The sequence below is a fragment of the Rhagoletis zephyria genome, unplaced genomic scaffold, assembly GCF_001687245.7.
Source record: "Rhagoletis zephyria isolate East Lansing unplaced genomic scaffold, Rhagoletis_zephyria_1.1 Rzeph_scaffold_02357, whole genome shotgun sequence".
NCBI classification, from domain to species: domain Eukaryota; kingdom Metazoa; phylum Arthropoda; class Insecta; order Diptera; family Tephritidae; genus Rhagoletis; species Rhagoletis zephyria.
The window spans coordinates 1-20,225 of record NW_016159441.1 but is presented as its reverse complement, the minus strand read 5'-3'; the positions used below and the strand labels follow the sequence as shown (position 1 = coordinate 20,225).

Below are 20,225 nucleotides of genomic sequence, written 5' to 3'. Positions count from 1 at the left end.
TTTTATTTATTTATTCATATAAAAGCAATACAAAATTGTTTATTTTTTCAAAAAATACATTGTAATTACACATACAAATATGTAAAACTACTCCTAATACTTAATCAATAAAATAAGCTAAAGATCATGTTTGCATCAATTTTATTAAATAAAAAATTTCAATAGAAAAACTAAAACTAGCTAATCAGTTCTACTTGCCATCTTATATGCTACACTTTTAGAAATGCATCTACCATTTAAAGCATGAAGTTTGAATCTACAATGTATGTATGTACATATGTATAGCCAATTGTTTTTCTCAACGCCCAAAACGAAACGATAGAATCGTACCGAAAAAATCACAAATTTTTATTTGATTCTACTCCTCGACAGGAGAGGAACAGGAGGTTCCTAATTTCCTAAGAGATTCCCTTAATTTTAACAACACATTTCGACTATTATCCAAAAGAAAACTTATCCGTTTGGCAATACTTGAGATAAGCGACAGCGACTTTTTAGCACAGAATATCGTCAATATGAAATCTTTTATAGAAAAATTTAAATCTTTCACGGCATCTTCTTCCGCTATACAATTGATGAAAAGCAAGTGCTGAATAAATTGCCGCTATCGCACCCTAATTAGGCATTACAAGGAATGTGTCGTCACACTATCAAGTGCAGCCATAACTGATAATGCCGATGAATTGTTAAACTCTCTAGGTTGGCACATAATTTAAATTATTATATTAAATACATATATTTTATTGCATAGACATATTCATATACATATGTATATATATATATTCATTGAATTGCTACTAATACCTAGCGAAATAATTAAAAATTGCTTCATAGTAAATCATAAGCAAATTTGGATATTAAATACATCCATACTATCTAAAACTAGAAACTAATATGGAAGAACATTCAAGGAAGTCTAGTAAATTTTTAAAACCTACAATTTTAAAGCTTATAAAATTATGCATGCATGACGCCTTCAGCACTTTACATTTGACACAAAATGGAAACCACTTGGGTATTTAAAGTTCGAGCTACTCGAACGCAACTTACTTTGAAACACTTTCAAATTGCACACTAACTAAAATATTTTAAATCTAATTTCGTATTTAGTTATACCATTTTTATACATCATTGGCGTCCATCAATCGGTGACACCCAAGTGCACTAATTGTTGCATGCAACGTTGTAAATACGTTGGGTCTGGGAACATATTGAATTGCGTTTTGTGATCCACGCTATTCCAAATTACGACGTCTTCACGACCTGTGGTAACCGAACGGCCAATCGAGAATAAGAGACGCCTATCGAAGGCAATTTTTAGAAAGCGCAATACTTTGCGACCAAGCGGGCAGTCGGGTAGGTAACACACGCGCGGAAATCCAACAGCGAAGAAAGCTCGACCTGGATGTGGATGTTCATCGGTTTGTACGCCAGATGCGATGCTGAAAATTCATTTTATAATTACTGAAAAAAAGAACATGAAAGAGGATTGACCTACTCGTAAACAATTTGTATGGTATTCTGACCCTCATGGCCTGGCAAACTTTTGCTAATGATGCTCCATGACATAGTGCCATTTGGTTGGTTACCAACTTTTTCACCATAAACGATACCGCACACTGGACACTCAATGAAGAGATTCTGAAAAGTCAAAAAATAGGTTTCATTTCTTATAAGTTATTAAAATATAAAGTTTAGGTATTTGTAAAAGTTATTTACAAACAAGAAAGTCAGTTAATGTTTTGGGAGTGTTTATTTACCTTGCTCCTTTCACCTTGCTGTGCTATAATCATGCCATTGAGGCATTGTAAATGCATTAAATGCTGACAGCGAGTTAAGGCAATAGTTGGATTCTGTGCGCTTTGCACCAGCTCTTCCATACACATGGGACACGGTTGGGCGTTTGGCCACAAGGGCGGCTCTGCCACCTTAACGAATCGAGATATCATATCACTTGCTGGATCCACACCCACAATCGCGCCAGCAATAGCTGATTGTTGTGTTGATGATGCTAATTGTTGCTGAGATTGGTGTTGATGAGTATTGTGAAGCGTAGCTACTACTGTAACAGAACCACCAGCGGTACCTACAGAGGGCGCTAAATTTATAGAGCTCACATGATGTGGTAGTGGAGGAGGTGCTGGTGCACGCTCGCCCAGAGAAGATGGTGGCAACGATGGTACAAATACTTCATCGCTGCCCAAAGAACAATCAAGCAGATCGTTAACAGATATGGCGAAATTACGACTACGTAAACTTTCCTTGCTTTCGTGCGAGAGATATGTGGAAACTGTGTCAACACTCGGACGCCGTGTAGATTTCATGCTGTTTGTGTCTGTATCCGATGCACGTGTGCGTGAACGAGACCGGTGAGAGCCCAAACGACTGCTGCGGTGCGACTGTAAGGAACCATCCGAGCAACGGCTGTGGTGACTTTTCATTGAAGCAGTTAGTGGGGTTTTGGAATGGGAGAACTGCATGCCTAAATGATTCGAGGTTGAAGTCTGGGCCATACTGCTATTGTTATTCATATGCTGGCTGTTACTTTTTGTGCTACTTCCGAATATGTTCAAATTGTTGAGAATATGCCGCAAATTGGTGGTGGATATTTCGCTGTTTTTTTTGTGTGATTTATTGCGATGTTGAGGCTGCGCATGCGAAGAAGATGATTGCAGGTGAGGGTGGCTATGGTGGTGGTTTATTTGTTGCTGGTGGTGAGCGTGTGGAATGTGTTGACTGGATACAGTTACCATTGGAGGTAACGGTTGCGGTTGTCGACTTGCATGAGGAAAGGAAGTTGTGGACAATCCATTATTATGCAATGTCATGCGCTGCTGTAGCTGTTTAGTATCCGCCAACTGGGCTGCGGTTTTGGGTAAAGTGTTATTGCGTGTCGTAGTAAAATCTTTATAGATGTTGGCTGCAATTTTATAAAGAATAAAATTTAACGTTTTACAAAAATTATTAAATTGTACCATTTAATTGTTGTGCTTCCTGAGGGGTTAGTTTTACAAGTGGATAAGGTGCGTGCTGTGATCGACGAATGCTTCGTATTGGGCCATTCGGCTGCCGAATTTGTGTTAAATTGCAAAAATTTATGGTGTATGGCAAACAAAACCTTGTTTTACAGAGATCCAATCGTTGTTCTCCCTGGAAAAGGTAAAAAGTAATCACATCGTATTCAGATTTCATTACAAATAGAACTCAATACTTACCTTAGACCAAGCATCTTCGATTATACACTGCAATTGCATATTGAAAGGATGCCAATCTCCAGGACCAGCAGTTCCTAGTCGCTCCCATTTAGTGCCCTTACCGGGGGGAGAGCTAGGCGAATAAAACATACGTCGAACGTCAATGGTAGAAAAGCTTGAGTCTTCTTCCAACTCCTGTGTCATAGTGCGTATATTGACATAATATTGCTCGAGTTGTGGGTCGGCATCACTCAAAAGAACACGAGTCAGTTTCTTAGCATGAGCACGTTCCAAATGTTGTGAGACATCTAGGCGAAATATATAAAATTTATCTAACCCCAGACTATTCATTAAATTAATTTACCTGGACTATAGGGCAACCACTTGCTATTGATTGTCTCGTACTCCCACACGACCACTGCATGGGTGGTCCCTCCTATATTTGAACTCCCCCCACCACAACCAACGCCTATAGTGACACCACTTGTTCCACCTCCTCCACCTATACCAATGCAACCATGACCTGCCATTAGCGGAAGCTAACCGTAGAATGCCGTAATGTCCACTTTTTCTACTTCACCGCAGCATAACCACAAAATGTATGCAAAATCTTTATAATATATTGAAGAATATAATATATAGTAGCATATAGTCCAAACAATGATCACTTTTATTCATTCGGTCGTTTTGATCCCAAATTACAGAATGTCGATCACAAAATAAACATGAAAATTAAAAATGGTGGCACTACACTCAGCTGCACTCAAACATTACTAATATTCATAACGCGAAACTATTCGTATTGCCTCTAAAATATAAATTACATACTCCTTTCATTAACCACACATTTTACAAGCCAATATTGATATGCAATATTTTAAAAGCCTTTCTAACCAAAAGCAAATCAGTTCAGAAGCAATTCAATTGATCCTAATTAAAATTATGCGGATGCGGTTAAAGAGTGTGATAAGAAACCTGTACAGAGCAAAATGTCAAAGTGATCAAGTTCTGAGATCAGCGACATCTAGGAATCATTTATTATCCTTTTTGAATAAGTTGCTTTGTTTCTTTTCTTTTCTAGCAGATAATTATGAGGAAGAAGAAGAATGTCAAAAGAATGGCGCTCACAGAAATCGAAATAACGTCAAAGTAAAGAAACGCAAGACTAGCAGAAACTAGCAAGTAATCAGCAGATCGGTGTATTTGACTATTGAAAATATTTGGGGTGAATTTTTGTTTATTCATTTTGTCAGCTGCTAGTTTCTGCTAGTACAAAATTTACTAGCAGAAATTAGGAGGAGAGCTAAAAAGGGAAGAGCGTAAGAACTAGAGAGAGCTGCTAGTTTCTTCAAGTTTTTGGGTTAAAAACGCTTTTAAGCAGAAATTGGTGGTAATTTGTGATAATTATCTGTTAAGAAACAAAGCTAATTTCAAGGCGCAATGAACCGTATGAATAAAAACTAGGCAATTGCTTTTTCTTAAAATTTCATACTTTTTACCAAAGAAGGTAAATTAATAATTATATATATATATATATAGATTTACGTTCTTTGGTTGAAAGTGGACTTGTGGGCATTCACCTTTTAAACAGACAAAATGTAGTATCGGAAAATTTGTGCGGTTAAACGGGTAATGCAAGCGCTTTTTCTACGCATTTTACTGTGAAAATGCGAAACCGAAAGTCTACTTTCTCGTGTAAACAGTCAGAAAGTCCTTTTTACAGATTTCCAGCAATCACTTTCGGCAATAAAAATTGCAAGGTGTTACTGCACCCTATTAAATTGAATTTTTTTTTTTACAAAGGCACTCTGCTCATGAACGCGCCTTTGCCAAACATCCGGAAGATGTCGCTAAAAAGTGTTAAATCTGACATTTGATTGACACCGTTGCTATTTCCGCTGGCCCGATTCCTTTACCTTTTTGACAGGCAGACGTAGGAGCAGCTCTTTTTTCGGGCCGCTATTAAAATCTGCTTATTTCAATTACATCGCGTTTTAAAAACTATCCAAAATGGTGGTGAAGAAGGTAAATTGCAGTTTATACTAAGCGAACTGAATGTGTTTGTGAAATTTCGTGCAAAAGTGTTTAAAACTGATGTGTGCGCTAGTGTTTATCTCTGTATTACGGCTTAGCATAAGGTGCCTTAAAAACTCTCCTTTTACNATATATATATATATATAGATTTACGTTCTTTGGTTGAAAGTGGACTTGTGGGCATTCACCTTTTAAACAGACAAAATGTAGTATCGGAAAATTTGTGCGGTTAAACGGGTAATGCAAGCGCTTTTTCTACGCATTTTACTGTGAAAATGCGAAACCGAAAGTCTACTTTCTCGTGTAATCAGTCAGAAAGTCCTTTTTACAGATTTCCAGCAATCACTTTCGGCAATAAAAATTGCAAGGTTTTACTGCACCCTATTAAATTGAATTTTTTTTTTTACAAAGGCACTCTGCTCATGAACGCGCCTTTGCCAAACATCCGGAAGATGTCGCTAAAAAGTGTTAAATCTGACATTTGATTGACACCGTTGCTATTTCCGCTGGCCCGATTCCTTTACCTTTTTGACAGGCAGACGTAGGAGCAGCTCTTTTTTCGGGCCGCTATTAAAATCTGCTTATTTCAATTACATCGCGTTTTAAAAACTATCCAAAATGGTGGTGAAGAAGGTAAATTGCAGTTTATACTAAGCGAACTGAATGTGTTTGTGAAATTTTGTTCAAAAGTGTTTAAAACTGATGTGTGCGCTTGTGTTTATCTCTGTATTACGGCTTAGCATAAGGTGCCTTAAAAACTCTCCTTTTACAGCCAAGACCAAAGAAGAAGCCAGTTACCAAGAAGGTTGCGCCAGCCCCATTGGCCGTCAAGAAACCTGTAGTAAAGAAGGTGGTAAATCAGCTATTCGAAAAGCGTCCTAAAAACTTTGGCATCGGTGAGTTTTTGATGTATATTTAGATTGACCACTGTAAACAATTAATCCTGTCTATTGTAGGTCAGAATGTTCAACCCAAACGTGACTTGTCTCGTTTTGTTAAATGGCCAAAATACATTCGAGTTCAGCGTCAAAAGGCTGTATTGCAGAAACGCTTGAAGGTACCACCACCAATTCATCAATTTACCCAAAGTTTGGACAAAACTACAGCGGTAAAAACGTTCAAACTCTTGGAGAAGTACCGTCCTGAATCTGCGTTGGCCAAGAAGCAACGTTTGAAGAAGATTGCTGAAGCTAAGGCTAAGGGCAAGGATGTGCAGCCCAAAAAGAAGCCAACTTTCGTGCGTTCTGGCACCAACACTGTGACCAAGCTGGTCGAGCAGAAGAAGGCTCAACTGGTCGTCATTGCTCACGACGTTGACCCCTTGGAGGTAAGTTTATAAATAGATTTTAACTGGATAAAGCTCTTAATGATGTTAACTTGAATTTCTTCAACTGAAATTAATGTGCCTTGTGCACAATAATTGGCTGTGGAAGCTTGACATACTGATAATACGATATGTTCATTATCATCGATTAATATTTTTGATGTACTTAAAGTTAAACAACTTTATTATTTTTTGCAGCTGGTTCTGTTCTTACCCGCACTTTGCCGCAAAATGGGCGTACCTTACTGCATTGTTAAAGGAAAGGCACGTCTTGGTTTGTTGGTACGTCGTAAGACATGCACAGCATTAGCGCTGACAAATGTTGAAGCCAACGATAAGGCGAACTTCGCCAAGATTCTGGAAGCCATCAAGACCAACTACAATGACCGTCATGACGAAATCCGCAAACACTGGGGTGGTGGTATTCTGGGATCCAAGAGTTTGGCTCGTATTGCTAAATTGGAGCGCGCCAAGGCACGTGAATTGGCACAAAAACAGGGCTAAACAACTGAGGGTGCATCAGTTAATTGTTTTATTGTAATGGGATTTTGTCGAACAGCAGGTTGTTGATGACAAAAAGAAAATAAATAAAATAGTTTGTACTGAACTTCCATGAAGCAATTGTATTTTTAAGGAAAGTTATCAGTGAGTTTTCTTATTTGATATTATTTTCCTTAGTTTTGTTAAAAATATTTTTGGATTAACTAATTTAAAAAAACAAAATTGTAGGATATTCTATTAAGTCCATGACAAGGCAAATTTATACAAGGTGGCATGAACCAACTAACAATGAACTAATGCCTGGATTATAATGCACTTGACCGCAATGTAAACGGAAGCATCCAAAATCAATAGATCCTTATGAATTCGCCGCAATTTGTTACGATTCGCCCCAAGGCGAATTTATACCAGAGAACGTTAAATACAGAGAAGNAGATGTCGCTAAAAAGTGTTAAATCTGACATTTGATTGACACCGTTGCTATTTCCGCTGGCCCGATTCCTTTACCTTTTTGACAGGCAGACGTAGAAGCAGCTCTTTTTTCGGGCCGCTATTAAAATCTGCTTATTTCAATAACATCGCGTTTTAAAAACTATCCAAAATGGTGGTGAAGAAGGTAAATTGCAGTTTAAACTAAGCGAACTGAATGTGTTTGTGAAATTTCGTGCAAAAGTGTTTAAAACTGATATGTGCGCTANACAAGGCAAATTTATACAAGGTGGCATGAACCAACTAACAATGAACTAATACCTGGATTATAATGCACTTGACCGCAATGTAAACGGAAGCATCCAAAATCGATAGATCCTTATGAATTCGCCGCAATTTGTTACGATTCGCCCCAAGGCGAATTTATACAAGGTGGTGTTGATGGCGGATTAAATTTTCGCCGCGGTAATACTGAATGTCAAAATCAAGGCGAATTTAGATTTTCGCCGAGGAATTCGTCTTGTTTACAACAAACACATCATTTTGACATTCAGTAGTACCGCGGCGAAAATTTAATTCGCCAGCAACACCACCTTGTATAAATTCGCCTTGGCCCATACAATAGATAATTAGACTGCGGTTATACACGGAAACTTTTGTCGCCGCGATTTTTCACATTCCCTTTTGGTGTTGCTCGTTTCATTTACACACGGCGATTTGTGTGTATGCAATTGTTGTCCGCTGTGAACCGCTAACTCAATTTACACAGATGAACGAGAGCACAAAGCGTGTTGCCCGAGTACGAGCAACTCGGTGCCCCTCTCCTTTCCTCGTCACGCTCTCTCCTACAAACGTCGAGTTGCGACAACAAAAATCGCCGTGTGTAAATGAACACTTACTTCCATTATAATCCAGGCATTAATGGCGAATTTAGAATTTCGCCGCGGTACTTTCTAATGTCAAAATGATGCGTTTGTTGTAAACAAGGCGAACTGATATTACAACAAACACATCATTTTGACCAAGGCGAATTTATACAAGGTGATGTTAGTGGCGAAATTTGACTACCACAGCAACAACCACATGTATTTTGTATTGCGGGTGTTATGTCAAATCTCAATTCGCCCCAAAGTATAGATGTATTTTGTTTTTGCTTTGATGGGTGTGCTGTCAAATCAGTAAAAGCAAAAACAAAATACATGTAAGGCGAAGAAATCAGCTGATCTTACAATGCTACCTTGTATAAATTCGCCTTGATTTTGATATTAAAAAGTACANATGTATTTTGTATTGCGGGTGTTATGTCAAATCTCAATTCGCCCCAAAGTATAGATGTATTTTGTTTTTGCTTTGATGGGTGTGCTGTCAAATCAGTAAAAGCAAAAACAAAATACATGTAAGGCGAAGAAATCAGCTGATCTTACAATGCTACCTTGTATAAATTCGCCTTGATTTTGATATTAAAAAGTACAGCGGCGAAAATCTAAATTCGCCAGTAACACCACCTTGCATAAATTCGCCTTGGTAACACCATTTTAAAAAATTCGCCTTGGCAGTAACCGATTACAGTATTAAATTGTGCCATATTTATTTCGATAACATACGTTTTTTTCATTGAAAAAACCGATTCTCTGTAACCGGTATTTGCACCTGCACGTATTTCGGATCCAATGCAACTCTGTATTAGGCCCTGTCTCCACAGGAAAACACTGATGTCGTGAAAACTATGTCACAAAATATATTTCCAATGGAGACCGCCTATTTCTCATGTGCTGCAATATATGTCAGCGCTTATTGCTTGACATCTATTGCAGGCAATTCGATAGTTTGACAGCCATATTTTCATTTGAAAGAAAGCGTGCTGGTGGTAACATCGATGAAATTTTTATATTTAATCAAAATAAAAGTCTGTTCCTTATTGGATTATTTATGATTACGTTTTAGGAAATTATTCAGCAAGTTTTTTAAAGATTTAAATGTTTTTAAACACCGAAATTGAGAGAATGTTGTCTGGTGGCGTCATGCGGCAAATGCTTATTTCAAGACATCAAAGTGCCCACACACAAAAACTTGCAATCACATTGCTCGTCAAAATGACAGTTGGTAGGCCATCGGTGTTTGCCTGTGGAGTTCTGCGGTTATAAAACAACAAAATAAAAGTTGCGGAAGCGAATGCATCCAGTTGCGTATTTTACGGGAGTGTCTTGCTTTTCATTTTATTGTTATTTGGTTTATAATCGATCATTGGAAATAATAAAATTTCAAATATAATTTGAAAAATTATTAAAATAAGTGAAACAGTACACGAAAATGTGCATAAAACGTGAAAAATTAGTTTGTGATTCGCTAAATTAATGTGAAAAAGGTGCACAAGAAAAGTCGGCGAAAAGAAACGCAAAGCAAAGGCAGCGTTCGTTCATTCGGTGGCTGAAACCGTTCATCGTGGTTGGCAATTTGCATCTCGATAAAGTCGTTCTTCTGGCTCAATTTTTTCTATGTACAACCAGACAAGACAAAAATAATGTGTAGAAACATATGAGTTCTATAATAATTAGCTCACCAAATAAAAGCAAAAAGGGTTCAGTAGGGAGTTAATGTGACGTAGAAAAATCCGTACCTTGCAAAGTGCTTATTACCAGGTAAATACATATGTACATACATATTTATAGGGAAATCGAATTTTGGTCGGTCTACATACGGATGCTAATACTTCTCCGTGCATACATTTTGTATATTTTATTGCAGTACCTTAAAAATGAAATTGTTTTTATTTTGACAATTGGCTGTTTCGTTTATATACAGTTTCACTTGTGCAATGCGGGGGCGGCAGTACCAAGAGTGTGAGTACATTGGTATATCTGTGTGGTAAGGTCTTTCCGCCAGCACAGGGTTGATGGGATGTTGCACTGCCACCATAGTGGACAACGGGCGTTGCACAGCATCAGTGACGTTCCGTCTACCATTTTTTACAACGCATAATTGTTGGACAATGAGTGGGCGTCACATATGATTGAAGTGGAAAAGTGAAAACAGGATTGTTGCTGCAATTTTCGAGGCCTTGGACCAAGAGCCGTTCGGATACCTACTTGTTTTAGATGCTTGCATTCATGCATACACACGATTAAATGCATATACCGTCTTAACCATAATAGCGTTTACCATTTACTATATTATGAAATGTATGTACATATGTATACTTACATACTACATAATATGAATGTATATAAGTATGTACATTTGTGGGTTTATAACAAAAATACATAAGTAACGTTATTGTCGATAGTTGCATGATGCATAGAGTGACGAGCAAGAGATGCAGGGCCAAAAGTGACCAGTGACATTGTAAATGTAAAAACGAAAGTTACGCGCGAGTGATCTCGTATACATATGTACATAAATAGTGTATACAACATAAAACCACTAAAAAGTTAATAACAATAAAATAACAGCAGAAAAATAACAAGACTATCAAGCGATTGGCAAAATGAGTGTGTTTAATGACTTCCAACGTCTGTGGATGCAACGTTTTCCACAAAGCTCTCTTTCTGATGCGTGGGAGCAAGATGTTCGTGCCAGTTTGGAGCGACATAAGCAGAAAATTATTGAACTGACAAAGGAATTAGAACAAGAGCAACTTTATGTCGAATACCTAGAGCGACTACTGTCCGATGTGGAAAAATTTCGCGAATCTGGTGGGGATCCAACATCTCTGTTTGAAGCGGCAACTACTTCAACCTCAGCATTACAAGGCGACTCTGATGATGGAAAAGATACCAGTGCTGATATTATGCTGGTAAGCTTATAAACAGGCATATTTCACCTCCTTTTTCTAAATTAAATTACATGTTTATTTTTATGTAGTAAAGTTTATAGTATTCAAGTTAGACATATGTAAGTAAGGAAGGTACAGAGCATTGACGACTTGCAACTCTTGTTAGCCTATCGCGATCAACGAGCTATATGTAGTGTAGTACATAAATAAGGTACTACATCCCAGCGAACATTGAGGTTAGTTATCGATTAGAGAATAATTGGGGAACTAGCCACATTCTCCAATCTCAAACATTAGAGAACGATTCGAAAAACTATCGAGAATCATAGCGATCTCAACAAAAATGGAACATAGTTCTTTGCTTTATTAAATAAAACGTTTCTTTTGTAAAATTTGTATTAAATGTATTTGCAATAAAATAACAATGAATTATTTGAACTTAGAAATTATTAGAATTATTTATTTTTTATAATTTTCATTCGTTCGATAGTTCGAGCATGCCTTACCATATTGAAACCACCTTAATCAAAGCTTACGCAAAGTTCACAAAATTAAACAACAGTTTACAGAAAATTTCAAGTACATATGTAGATATGCAGTGCATTAAATAAAGTGCAAGTTTCATCGCTAAAAATTATCGTTGAATTTTGTTTATGCATTACATATGTATGTATATGGAATAAGGAACACAAATGGCAATTTTTAGCGACTTGAAACTTGCAATTTATTATACAAAAATTGAATGGGCTTCAAAACAGCATCCCCGAAATTTTTCAATATAGAACTTATATAGACTTTATAAAAACCAATCATCAATTTCATTTATTTATTATTATTTAAAAAACCAACAACTTTTTAGTGAGTAATCTACCGAACTTAGTACAGAGCTGAATTGCGAAAGAAAATGAGCTAGGGCCTAGTGGACTACTCATATGTACATACAGTTGTCCCCAAAATAATATGAGTGCAATAAATAAATAAATATTTTAACCAGTTTTGGCTATTTGTCTTTTGTTTATTTAATGTTTATTATTTTTTTATAAGAGTCCAAATATTACAAATATTCTGCAAATTTTCACTAAAACTTTAAACTTTTTTTCAGAATCTTTAGAAAAAGTCTTGAATTCCAGTATTGAAGTTCATTTAATTCTAGTATAATGAATTGCAGATTTCAAGTTCCTAACAAATTTCAAATTAAACGGTCAGTTTTACTTTTCGAACGTTAAAGTTAAACGGATATGATAATATTTTATGAACTTCTAGATTTTGAATTCAGATGAATTGAGCTATTGGCGACTTGAAATACATACATATGTACTATATACATAGGTACATATGTACATATATAAGTGAGACTTAAAATATGTACATACATACATACATACACATTTCCCCCTGTTGAGGGAAGAACAGCTGGGCAAGCAGCAAAAGTCTGTAAGTGGCTCGTTCTGCAAAAAATCTTCTTATCAGGGCAGTGTACTTGGTTTGGTTTTTGTACTCGTAGTCTTCATAGCAATGAAACAGAAATTACTCAGACCGACAGAAACAAATGTAACCAACCCACAAACTCTAAAAATGCAGCATTCTTTAGTTTTTTATGAAGGAGAAAAGTGTGTGTGATGTAGTGTGTGGAAAGCAATAAAAACAATTGCATAGAAAACATAGCAATAACAAATGCAGTAATGGCGTTTTCTTTTCTACGAAGAGTTGTACCTTTCATTGCCCTCTCCTAAGTATTTGTGCATAGGTGGCACTGAGAAGGCAACATTTTTCGGTAGAAAAAAACGGCAAAAGATTTGCGCAAAAAGGCAAATGAAAATGGCAAAAGAAGTTTGTTGTTATCTTATCACAGTAGATGCGTAAACAGCAATACACATATACATATACATATACCACATATACATATACATATATGTACACTCAATACCCTACTAGCGCCAGAAATCGGCCACCCGACGCTGCCCACAATGATTGTCCCGACGCAAAAGTTGATGGTGGTAGTAGCGCAATAGCCAGCAAAGTAGGCGAAAGGCTGACGCGGAGCGCAATAACTTCTGCGAAACAAAGAACTTTTCCTAAAGAACACCAGTTCACACCGTGTAGCAATTCCTTTTGGTGTTATCTATGTAACTACTGGCACAGGCGTTTGCGTTTCCTATTATTAAATAAAAGGCAGTGGTGAATTTTCGTAAGAAAATTGTGTGCTCGCTCCACCGTGCTCAGCGCCCGCATTCAACGTATCTATGTAATTGGAAAACTTTAGTGTAGGTTTAGAGCGGTGCATTTGCAATTCGTGTCAGTCCGACGACGAGGAAAAACAAATATAAAAACACGAATTCGATATAAAAACAACGTGACGTAGTAAGAAGTGAGAGAAGTCCAGAAATTACGTAAAAGCGCGTATTGCAACGACAACAGTGACTTTTGGCTCAGCAGTTTCATGTGTTGCGGGGCGGCGGCGAGGTGTGCTGAGCAATAAAACTTGCATTTGTGCTGGGCGTATTTTACGTGTGGGTGAATTGTAGTGCGGTGCGCCGAGTGAAGTGCCAAGACAACTCCCTAATATCGCCAAAAACAACAAAAAAAAAGCTGCCTAAAAACATTAACAAAAGTAAAAATAGAAATATCACAAAAACAACGGCGAGCTTTAAGGCGAAAATAAACGTGTATTTAACTTTTCAGCTGCGGCAATGTCATCCTTCAAGGAAAAGTTTCGACTGTGGACGAGAGGGGTAAACTTTAAATCGATTCTTTCAAGGAGCAATAGGAAAGCAAAATAATTATGTACTGCTTTTGTTATTTGCCAAGTAGGATGATAAATTAAGAGAAAAAATTTGTATTATCGTACGTTCCGATAGCTTGCTCAGTTCCTAAGTTAGTAAAGAGTTGTGATTCGTTATCTGCATATTGTACAGAAACGTACATACATATGTACATACAAACGTGGTATTTAAGTGCATATGTACATATATGTACATATATTTGTATATATTTATGTATATGTGCTGATATATTTTTCTTGTATTTGTGCAATGTTCATGGCGATTTCATCGTCTATGCGGTTATTTAGCCGCCACAATTAAACAATCACCCGTTCGAAAACACGCTGAGTGAATCACAATAACGTTTCCCATTAAATAAAACGTCAAACCATTCTAAACTCGGTCATTTACTGACTACACTTTTCTCTTATGTGTTGAGATTTATGTTATTGCCAAACTCTTGACTTTGAGCTGTGTCTCTTGACTAAGTAAGTTCAATATTACAATTTTACCGAAATCGATTAATCGGTACAATCAAAGCTCAAACTTCTTGAATATTTGAATTTTTCTTTTCATAACGGCAATGTGATACATTAGACTGGGCATATTTTGTGGGAGAAAATGAAGGCTATTTGCCGGAGCTGCAAACTATCGACATTCAGTCCATCGATAGTATTCGATATTATTTTTAAAGCTATCGATATATCGACGATAGTATCGTATAAGGTTTTCGCCCAATTTTGATATTAAGATGTATTTAGAAATACATTCTTAAATTACGTTTGGATACGTTTGAAACACGTGCATACGTTTCTTTTTAATGTTTAACAGTTAAGTTAGAAGTAAAGTTATTGAAAATTTGATATTGAAAAACACAAAAACCTTTGGCTTTTCTGGAATTTAATTTTGTTTGCAGTTTTACAGACATCCTCCTGTCATAAGGCATTCAGAGATTAATGTGAAGTTTTTGAACAAAAATCCCATGTTTTTATCTAAAAAGTAGTGGTTTTTATTTAGCTAGTATCAAATAATGATGAACAACATTTAAAGCGTTTGTGCGAGTTAATTTGTGTCACTTTTTTACTAGAGTAAGTGTCTTTTAAAAGGTGCAAGTTTTTCGTCCTTTTCGAAGATTTTCATTATTTTTTTAGTACCTCTATAAAAGCAGTAAACAAAATATTAGTTCAACTTGTATGTATAAGAGAAATCAATGAAAACGAGAAATAGTGTTTAATTAAATACTGAATGACATGTCTGTCGGACTATCGATAGTGCCCAAAAAGCATCGATAGTGGCGAAAAATGAAAAACATCGATAACATCGATAGTGTCATCGATAGTTTTGCAGCTCTACTATTTGCTTATACATACATATTGTAATAGTGATCTTTAGCTGGTGCTATTGTTAAGTGTCGGACGATTTTTAAATTTAAAAATTTAATATTTAAGTAAAATATAAACACATATTATATTGTATTTAAAAAACAGTGCAGTCCTCCCCAATTTCGGCAGTTTCTAAGATCTCGCTGAAATGCGGCTTTTCCGAAATTAGATATAGTTTGATATGTAGTAGCTTCGAATACTAAAATGCACCAAATAAAAGTAGGGTGAGCCATGCTTATTTTAAATATACATACTTATTACATTCTTTGATACATCGTAGAAACTGTAGCAGAAAGAATTGCAATTAGCTACCGAAGTAGCACATTTTTCCAAGTTTTTTATTTTTAGGTTATTTATACAATTTAAAAAAAAGTTAAAAAACAGAAAAACTTCTATATTTTTTGCCATACATACATACATATGTAAATATTCCTTTAACTACTATATTTTCATGCGAATTCAACGACTCTCATTCGTTTGCATAAGCAAAATTTTCTCATCTTCATGGAAAATATAATAATAGCACAGGGCAACACTGATTTTTGTGCGGCAAATGTAAAATCGGTTTTTGATAGACTTTTTTGTGTTGATTGCGAATCTGTAAGTATAAAGTTTCCTTCAGCTCCAGATTTTGAGAAAAACTCTTTTTTTTTGTAATATTTCAGAAGCTCTAGCAATAAAACAAAAGCTGATACAACCTTCAACTTAGGCTTAAATTAAAGCAAAAACTCTTGGCTACTATCCCTGAAAATACCATCCCTGCACCTTGATGCGATGGTCACTTATAGCCATTTATTGAACAATAACATAAATACTGGAGTATTGTGCTATTGAAAGAAAACAAAAAAAATTGTGCCAAAATCAATTTTTGCTGTTCATTAAGTCATTAAGTTCATTTTCACATGGCATGGCATTTGTTTAAATGGCAAAATTTTTTGTCATTTCAATGCCTAGTGGAAATTCGGCAATAGAAACTACTACTNTCATTATTTTTTTAGTACCTCTATAAAAGCAGTAAACAAAATATTAGTTCGACTTGTATGTATAAGAGAAATCAATGAAAACGAGAAATAGTGCTTAATTAAATACTGAATCACATGTCTGTCGGACTATCGATAGTGCCCAAAAAGCCTCGATAGTGGCGAAAAATAAAAAACATCGATAACATCGATAGTGTCATCGATAGTTTTGCAGCTCTACTATTTGCTTATACATACATATTGTAATAGTGATCTTTAGCTGGCGCAATTGTTAAGTGTCGGACGAATTTTAAATTTAAAAATTTAATATTTAAGTAAAATATAAACGCATATTATATTGTATTTAAAAAACAATGCAGCTGCGGCTTTTCCGAAATTAGATATAGTTTGATATGTAGTAGCTTCGAATACGAAAATGCACCAAATAAAAGTAGGGTGAGCCATGCTTATATTAAATATACATACTTATTACATTCTTTGATTTAATACATCGTAGAAACTGGAGCAGAAAGAATTGCAATTAGTTACCGAACATTTTTCCAAGTTTTTAAAATTACCGTTATAAAGAAGGAGGGAGGAGACATGCGATAAACGAATATATCTCGGCCAATCCCATCTGGGAAAACCCTCGGACGTGAGACCTAAAAGTTGAGATTCTGAAAAAGCAACAGATGCAAAGTGAGCCAAATCTGGCAGTATGAAAGACATATAACTAAAATATGCATGTTTCTAGGCGCGGGTGCTGTTGTTTTTTTATATATTTTTGGGGATAAATATTAGTGATGACCTTTTTCAGCATCCAATCGCATTCTTTTACTTATATTTTTAAGTTATTTATACAATTAAAAAAAGTTAAAAAACAGAAAAACTTCTATATTTTTTGCCATACATACATACATATGTAAATATTCCTTTAACTACTATATTTACAAGCGAATTCAACGACTCTCATTCGTTTGCATAAACAAAATTTTCTCATCTTGGTGGAAAATATAATAATAGCACAAGGCAACACTGATTTTTGTGCGGCAAATGTAAAATCAGTTTTTGATAGACATTTTTGTGTTGATTGCGAATCTGTAAGTATAAAGTTTCCTTCAGCTCCAGATTTTGAGAAAAACGCTTTTTTTTTGTAATATTTCAGAAGCTCTAGCAACAAAACAAAAGCTGATACAACCTTCAACTGAGGCTTAAATTAAAGCAAAAACTCTAGGCTACTATCCCTGAAAATACCATCCCTGCACCTTGATGCGATGGTCACTTATGGTCATTTATTGAACAATAACATAAATACTGGAGTATTGTGCTATTGAAAGAAAAAAAAATTGTGCCAAAATCAATTTTTGCTGTTCATTAAGTCATTAAGTTCATTTCCACATGGCATTTGTTTAAATGGCAAAATTTTTTGTCATTTCAATGCCTAGTGGAAATTCGGCAATAGAAACTACCATATTTTTATAAAAATTAATGAAAAAAATTTATCACTTAAAACATTGTGAATGGATATTGTAAAAAGATACTATAAACTATATTTTTGCAAAAAAAAAGGTAAAAACTTCTTAGGAAATAGATAGATGTATATTTTTTCTTAATGATCTCGAACTTTGCTAACAAACGAATTTTTGTTACTTATTTTTTCAATTTATAGTTTTTTAAAGAATCTTTTTAGCATTTTTTTATTTTCACAATAGTAAATGCACATGCATATAAGTAGGATATACTCACATACATTTCCGCTATGTGCATACATACATAGTGTGCATAGATAAATTCATACATACCATACGTACATATGTACATATACCCTTGTGGTCAGCTGATTAAGTTAAGTGACATTTTGTACAGTTTTGGCTATTTTTAGGTGCGTTCGTTTAAAATCTCCAACAGAAACCAACCAACTGCCAAATTCCGGCGAAATGTCATCTGTTCGCTCACAAGAGAGAAATATCCAAAATAGTACGCGAACAGAAAATTTGCAGAAACTTGCAAGTTAGACGAACAGCTGATATAATTTTTGTTTACATACAAAAGTGTAAAATTTAAAACGTACGAAAAGTCATCGCAAAGTGTTATACTGACACAGTTTATTGATTAAACAAATAACTACTTATTTCTTACAAGTTTAATTAGTCGCATTTTGTAATTTTTATCTTCCAAACCATCAAATTAAATTTTGTGATTTGCGTAAATGCCAACCAGCTGTTTTTGATCAGCTGTTTCCCTGTTGGCAAATTGCTGTTGGCAAAAATTTTTCCAACAGAAACTAACAGCTTCCCCTCAAAATGAAATGTCACTTTGCTCTCTCAATTTCCCCTACTTTGCAAGTTTTTTGCGTACGCGAACGCAAAAACCTGTAAGTTTTGGTTAAACATGAACAATTAACAGCTACGCGAACGAACCTTTTATTTTGTTTATTTAATGTGTATATATATTTTTTTTTTTATAAAAGTCTAGCGCATTATATAACCAGCACCACATAAAGCAACATTTCAAACTGCATACCGAAAATTTTTTCTAAAATTTTGAACAAAAACTTTAGAATTTTTGACTGTAATTGTTCCAGTTATTGAATCATGGATTTATGTGATGCTGGCTATGTAATATGCTGGACTTGTATAAATAAAATAAGATAAAAGCATTAAATAAACAAAATAGCCAAAACTGAACNTGTAAAAAGATACTATAAACTATATTTTTGCAAAAAAAAGGTAAAAACTTTAAGGAAATAGATAGATGTATATTTTTTCTTAATGATCTCGAACTTTGCTAACAAACGACTTTTAGTTACTTATTTTTTCAATTTATATTTTTTTAAAGAATCTTTTTAGCATTTTTTTATTTTCACAATAGTAAATGCACATGCATATAAGTAGGATATACTCACATACATTTCCGTAATGTGCATACGTACATAGTGTGCATAGATAAATTCATACATACCATACGTACATATGTACATATACCCTTGTGGTCAGCTGATTAAGTTAAGTAACATTTTGTACAGTGTATATATTTTTTTTTTATAAAAGTTTAGCGCATTATATAACCAGCACCACATAAAGCCACATTTCAAACTGCATACCGAAAAATTTTTCTAAAATTTTGAACAAAAACTTTAGAATTTTTGACTGTAATTGTTCAAGCTATTGAATCATGGATTTATGTGGTGCTGGCTATGTAATATGCTGGACTTGTATAAATAAAATAAGATAAAATCATTAAATAAACAAAATAGCCAAAACTGANCTCCTCGTACCAACTGGCAGTACCTACATATCGTCGTTTAAAGTGCAAAACCGCGTATCAAGAAAATGCAAAACCGCGTATGTGAAATTGTAGAAATTATTTTCTAGAGAGTAAAAACACTCATATTTTAAAATGGTTCTCTTTTCCATAAAGCAATCGTATTTCTGGATAGTATATTTCAGGACGAATGGATAAGGATTGTGCCAAGAGCTTGTGTGAGAAAATCCAATTTTTGACAGCAAATGTCAGTTACGCTGTTTTGCAGAATGACGACGATACGCGGTTTTGTACTTTAAACGACGATATGTATAGCGCTTTCAGTGCGAATTCGTGTGTTGCATTTAATCAATTAATTAAAACTTATTTTCATTTGACTTTCGTTTATTCATCGCTATTTCGCTTGACTTCATTTCATGCCTAACTTTGTGGCGTACATTCCCTGGTGGTAGCCGTTTGAGGTGCGCCGGGCGCACGCGCTTTTGAATATATGTATAAGTAAATACCACGAGTACGTAGTATATAGAGACGTGCAATCTGCGCAACGCAAAAATTTATTTGTTTACACTCCAGTGCCTAAACTACGCAAACAGATCATCCGCTC

The 20,225-nt window shown here is 35.3% G+C and overlaps 3 protein-coding genes across 9 annotated transcripts; 2 read left to right on the top strand and 1 right to left on the bottom strand.

Moving 5' to 3' along the window:
* Positions 1-98: 98 nt before the first annotated feature.
* On the bottom strand, positions 99-4,166 carry dx (deltex E3 ubiquitin ligase). The gene is made up of 6 exons (XM_017621103.1): positions 3,559-4,166; positions 3,216-3,502; positions 2,976-3,150; positions 1,761-2,920; positions 1,499-1,641; positions 99-1,442 (listed from the first exon to the last, which is right to left on the bottom strand). Exons 1-6 carry the CDS (start codon positions 3,722-3,724, stop codon positions 1,142-1,144), a joined length of 2,232 nt encoding a protein of 743 aa, XP_017476592.1. The 5' UTR covers positions 3,725-4,166; the 3' UTR covers positions 99-1,141.
* A 938-nt stretch (positions 4,167-5,104) lies between these two features.
* Positions 5,105-7,169, top strand: LOC108366649 (60S ribosomal protein L7a). Of its 2 annotated transcripts, none has more exons than XM_017621105.1 (4): positions 5,105-5,219; positions 6,001-6,124; positions 6,185-6,555; positions 6,751-7,169. In XM_017621105.1, the coding sequence occupies exons 1-4, from the start codon at positions 5,205-5,207 to the stop codon at positions 7,054-7,056; spliced, it is 816 nt and encodes a 271-aa protein (XP_017476594.1). In that variant the 5' UTR covers positions 5,105-5,204; the 3' UTR covers positions 7,057-7,169. The 2 variants fall into 2 exon arrangements, with proteins under 2 accessions (XP_017476594.1, XP_017476593.1); XM_017621104.1 differs by lacking the exon at positions 5,105-5,219 and adding an exon at positions 5,703-5,861.
* Positions 7,170-9,630: 2,461 nt separating this feature from the next.
* On the top strand, positions 9,631-11,391 carry LOC108366647 (uncharacterized). 6 transcript variants are annotated; one of them, XR_001848121.1, is made up of 3 exons: positions 9,631-10,121; positions 10,228-10,661; positions 10,766-11,298. XR_001848121.1 is itself a non-coding variant. In XM_017621102.1 (2 exons), the coding sequence occupies exon 2, from the start codon at positions 10,967-10,969 to the stop codon at positions 11,285-11,287; it is 321 nt and encodes a 106-aa protein (XP_017476591.1). In that variant the 5' UTR covers positions 9,631-9,927; positions 10,766-10,966; the 3' UTR covers positions 11,288-11,302. The 6 variants fall into 6 exon arrangements, 1 of the variants encoding a protein (XP_017476591.1); XR_001848119.1 differs by having other exon boundaries at positions 10,285-10,661; positions 10,766-11,296; XR_001848122.1 differs by having other exon boundaries at positions 10,285-10,322; positions 10,766-11,294.
* Positions 11,392-20,225: the final 8,834 nt, after the last annotated feature.

What these genes read in the sequence shown, in the direction of transcription:
- dx (XM_017621103.1), bottom strand. Translation starts at nt 3,724, where the DNA reads ATGGCAGGTCATGGTTGCATTGGTATAGGTGGAGGAGGTGGAACAAGT. An exon ending in AGCAAGGTGAAAGGAGCAAG is followed by an intron (nt 1,642 to 1,760) that starts GTAAATAAACAC and finishes TTGACTTTTCAG; the next exon opens with AATCTCTTCATTGAGTGTCC. An exon ending in ACCATACAAATTGTTTACGA is followed by an intron (nt 1,443 to 1,498) that starts GTAGGTCAATCC and finishes ATGAATTTTCAG; the next exon opens with CATCGCATCTGGCGTACAAA.
- LOC108366649 (XM_017621105.1), top strand. An exon ending in TCCTAAAAACTTTGGCATCG is followed by an intron (nt 6,125 to 6,184) that starts GTGAGTTTTTGA and finishes TGTCTATTGTAG; the next exon opens with GTCAGAATGTTCAACCCAAA. An exon ending in ACGACGTTGACCCCTTGGAG is followed by an intron (nt 6,556 to 6,750) that starts GTAAGTTTATAA and finishes TATTTTTTGCAG; the next exon opens with CTGGTTCTGTTCTTACCCGC.
- LOC108366647 (XM_017621102.1), top strand. Translation starts at nt 10,967, where the DNA reads ATGAGTGTGTTTAATGACTTCCAACGTCTGTGGATGCAACGTTTTCCA.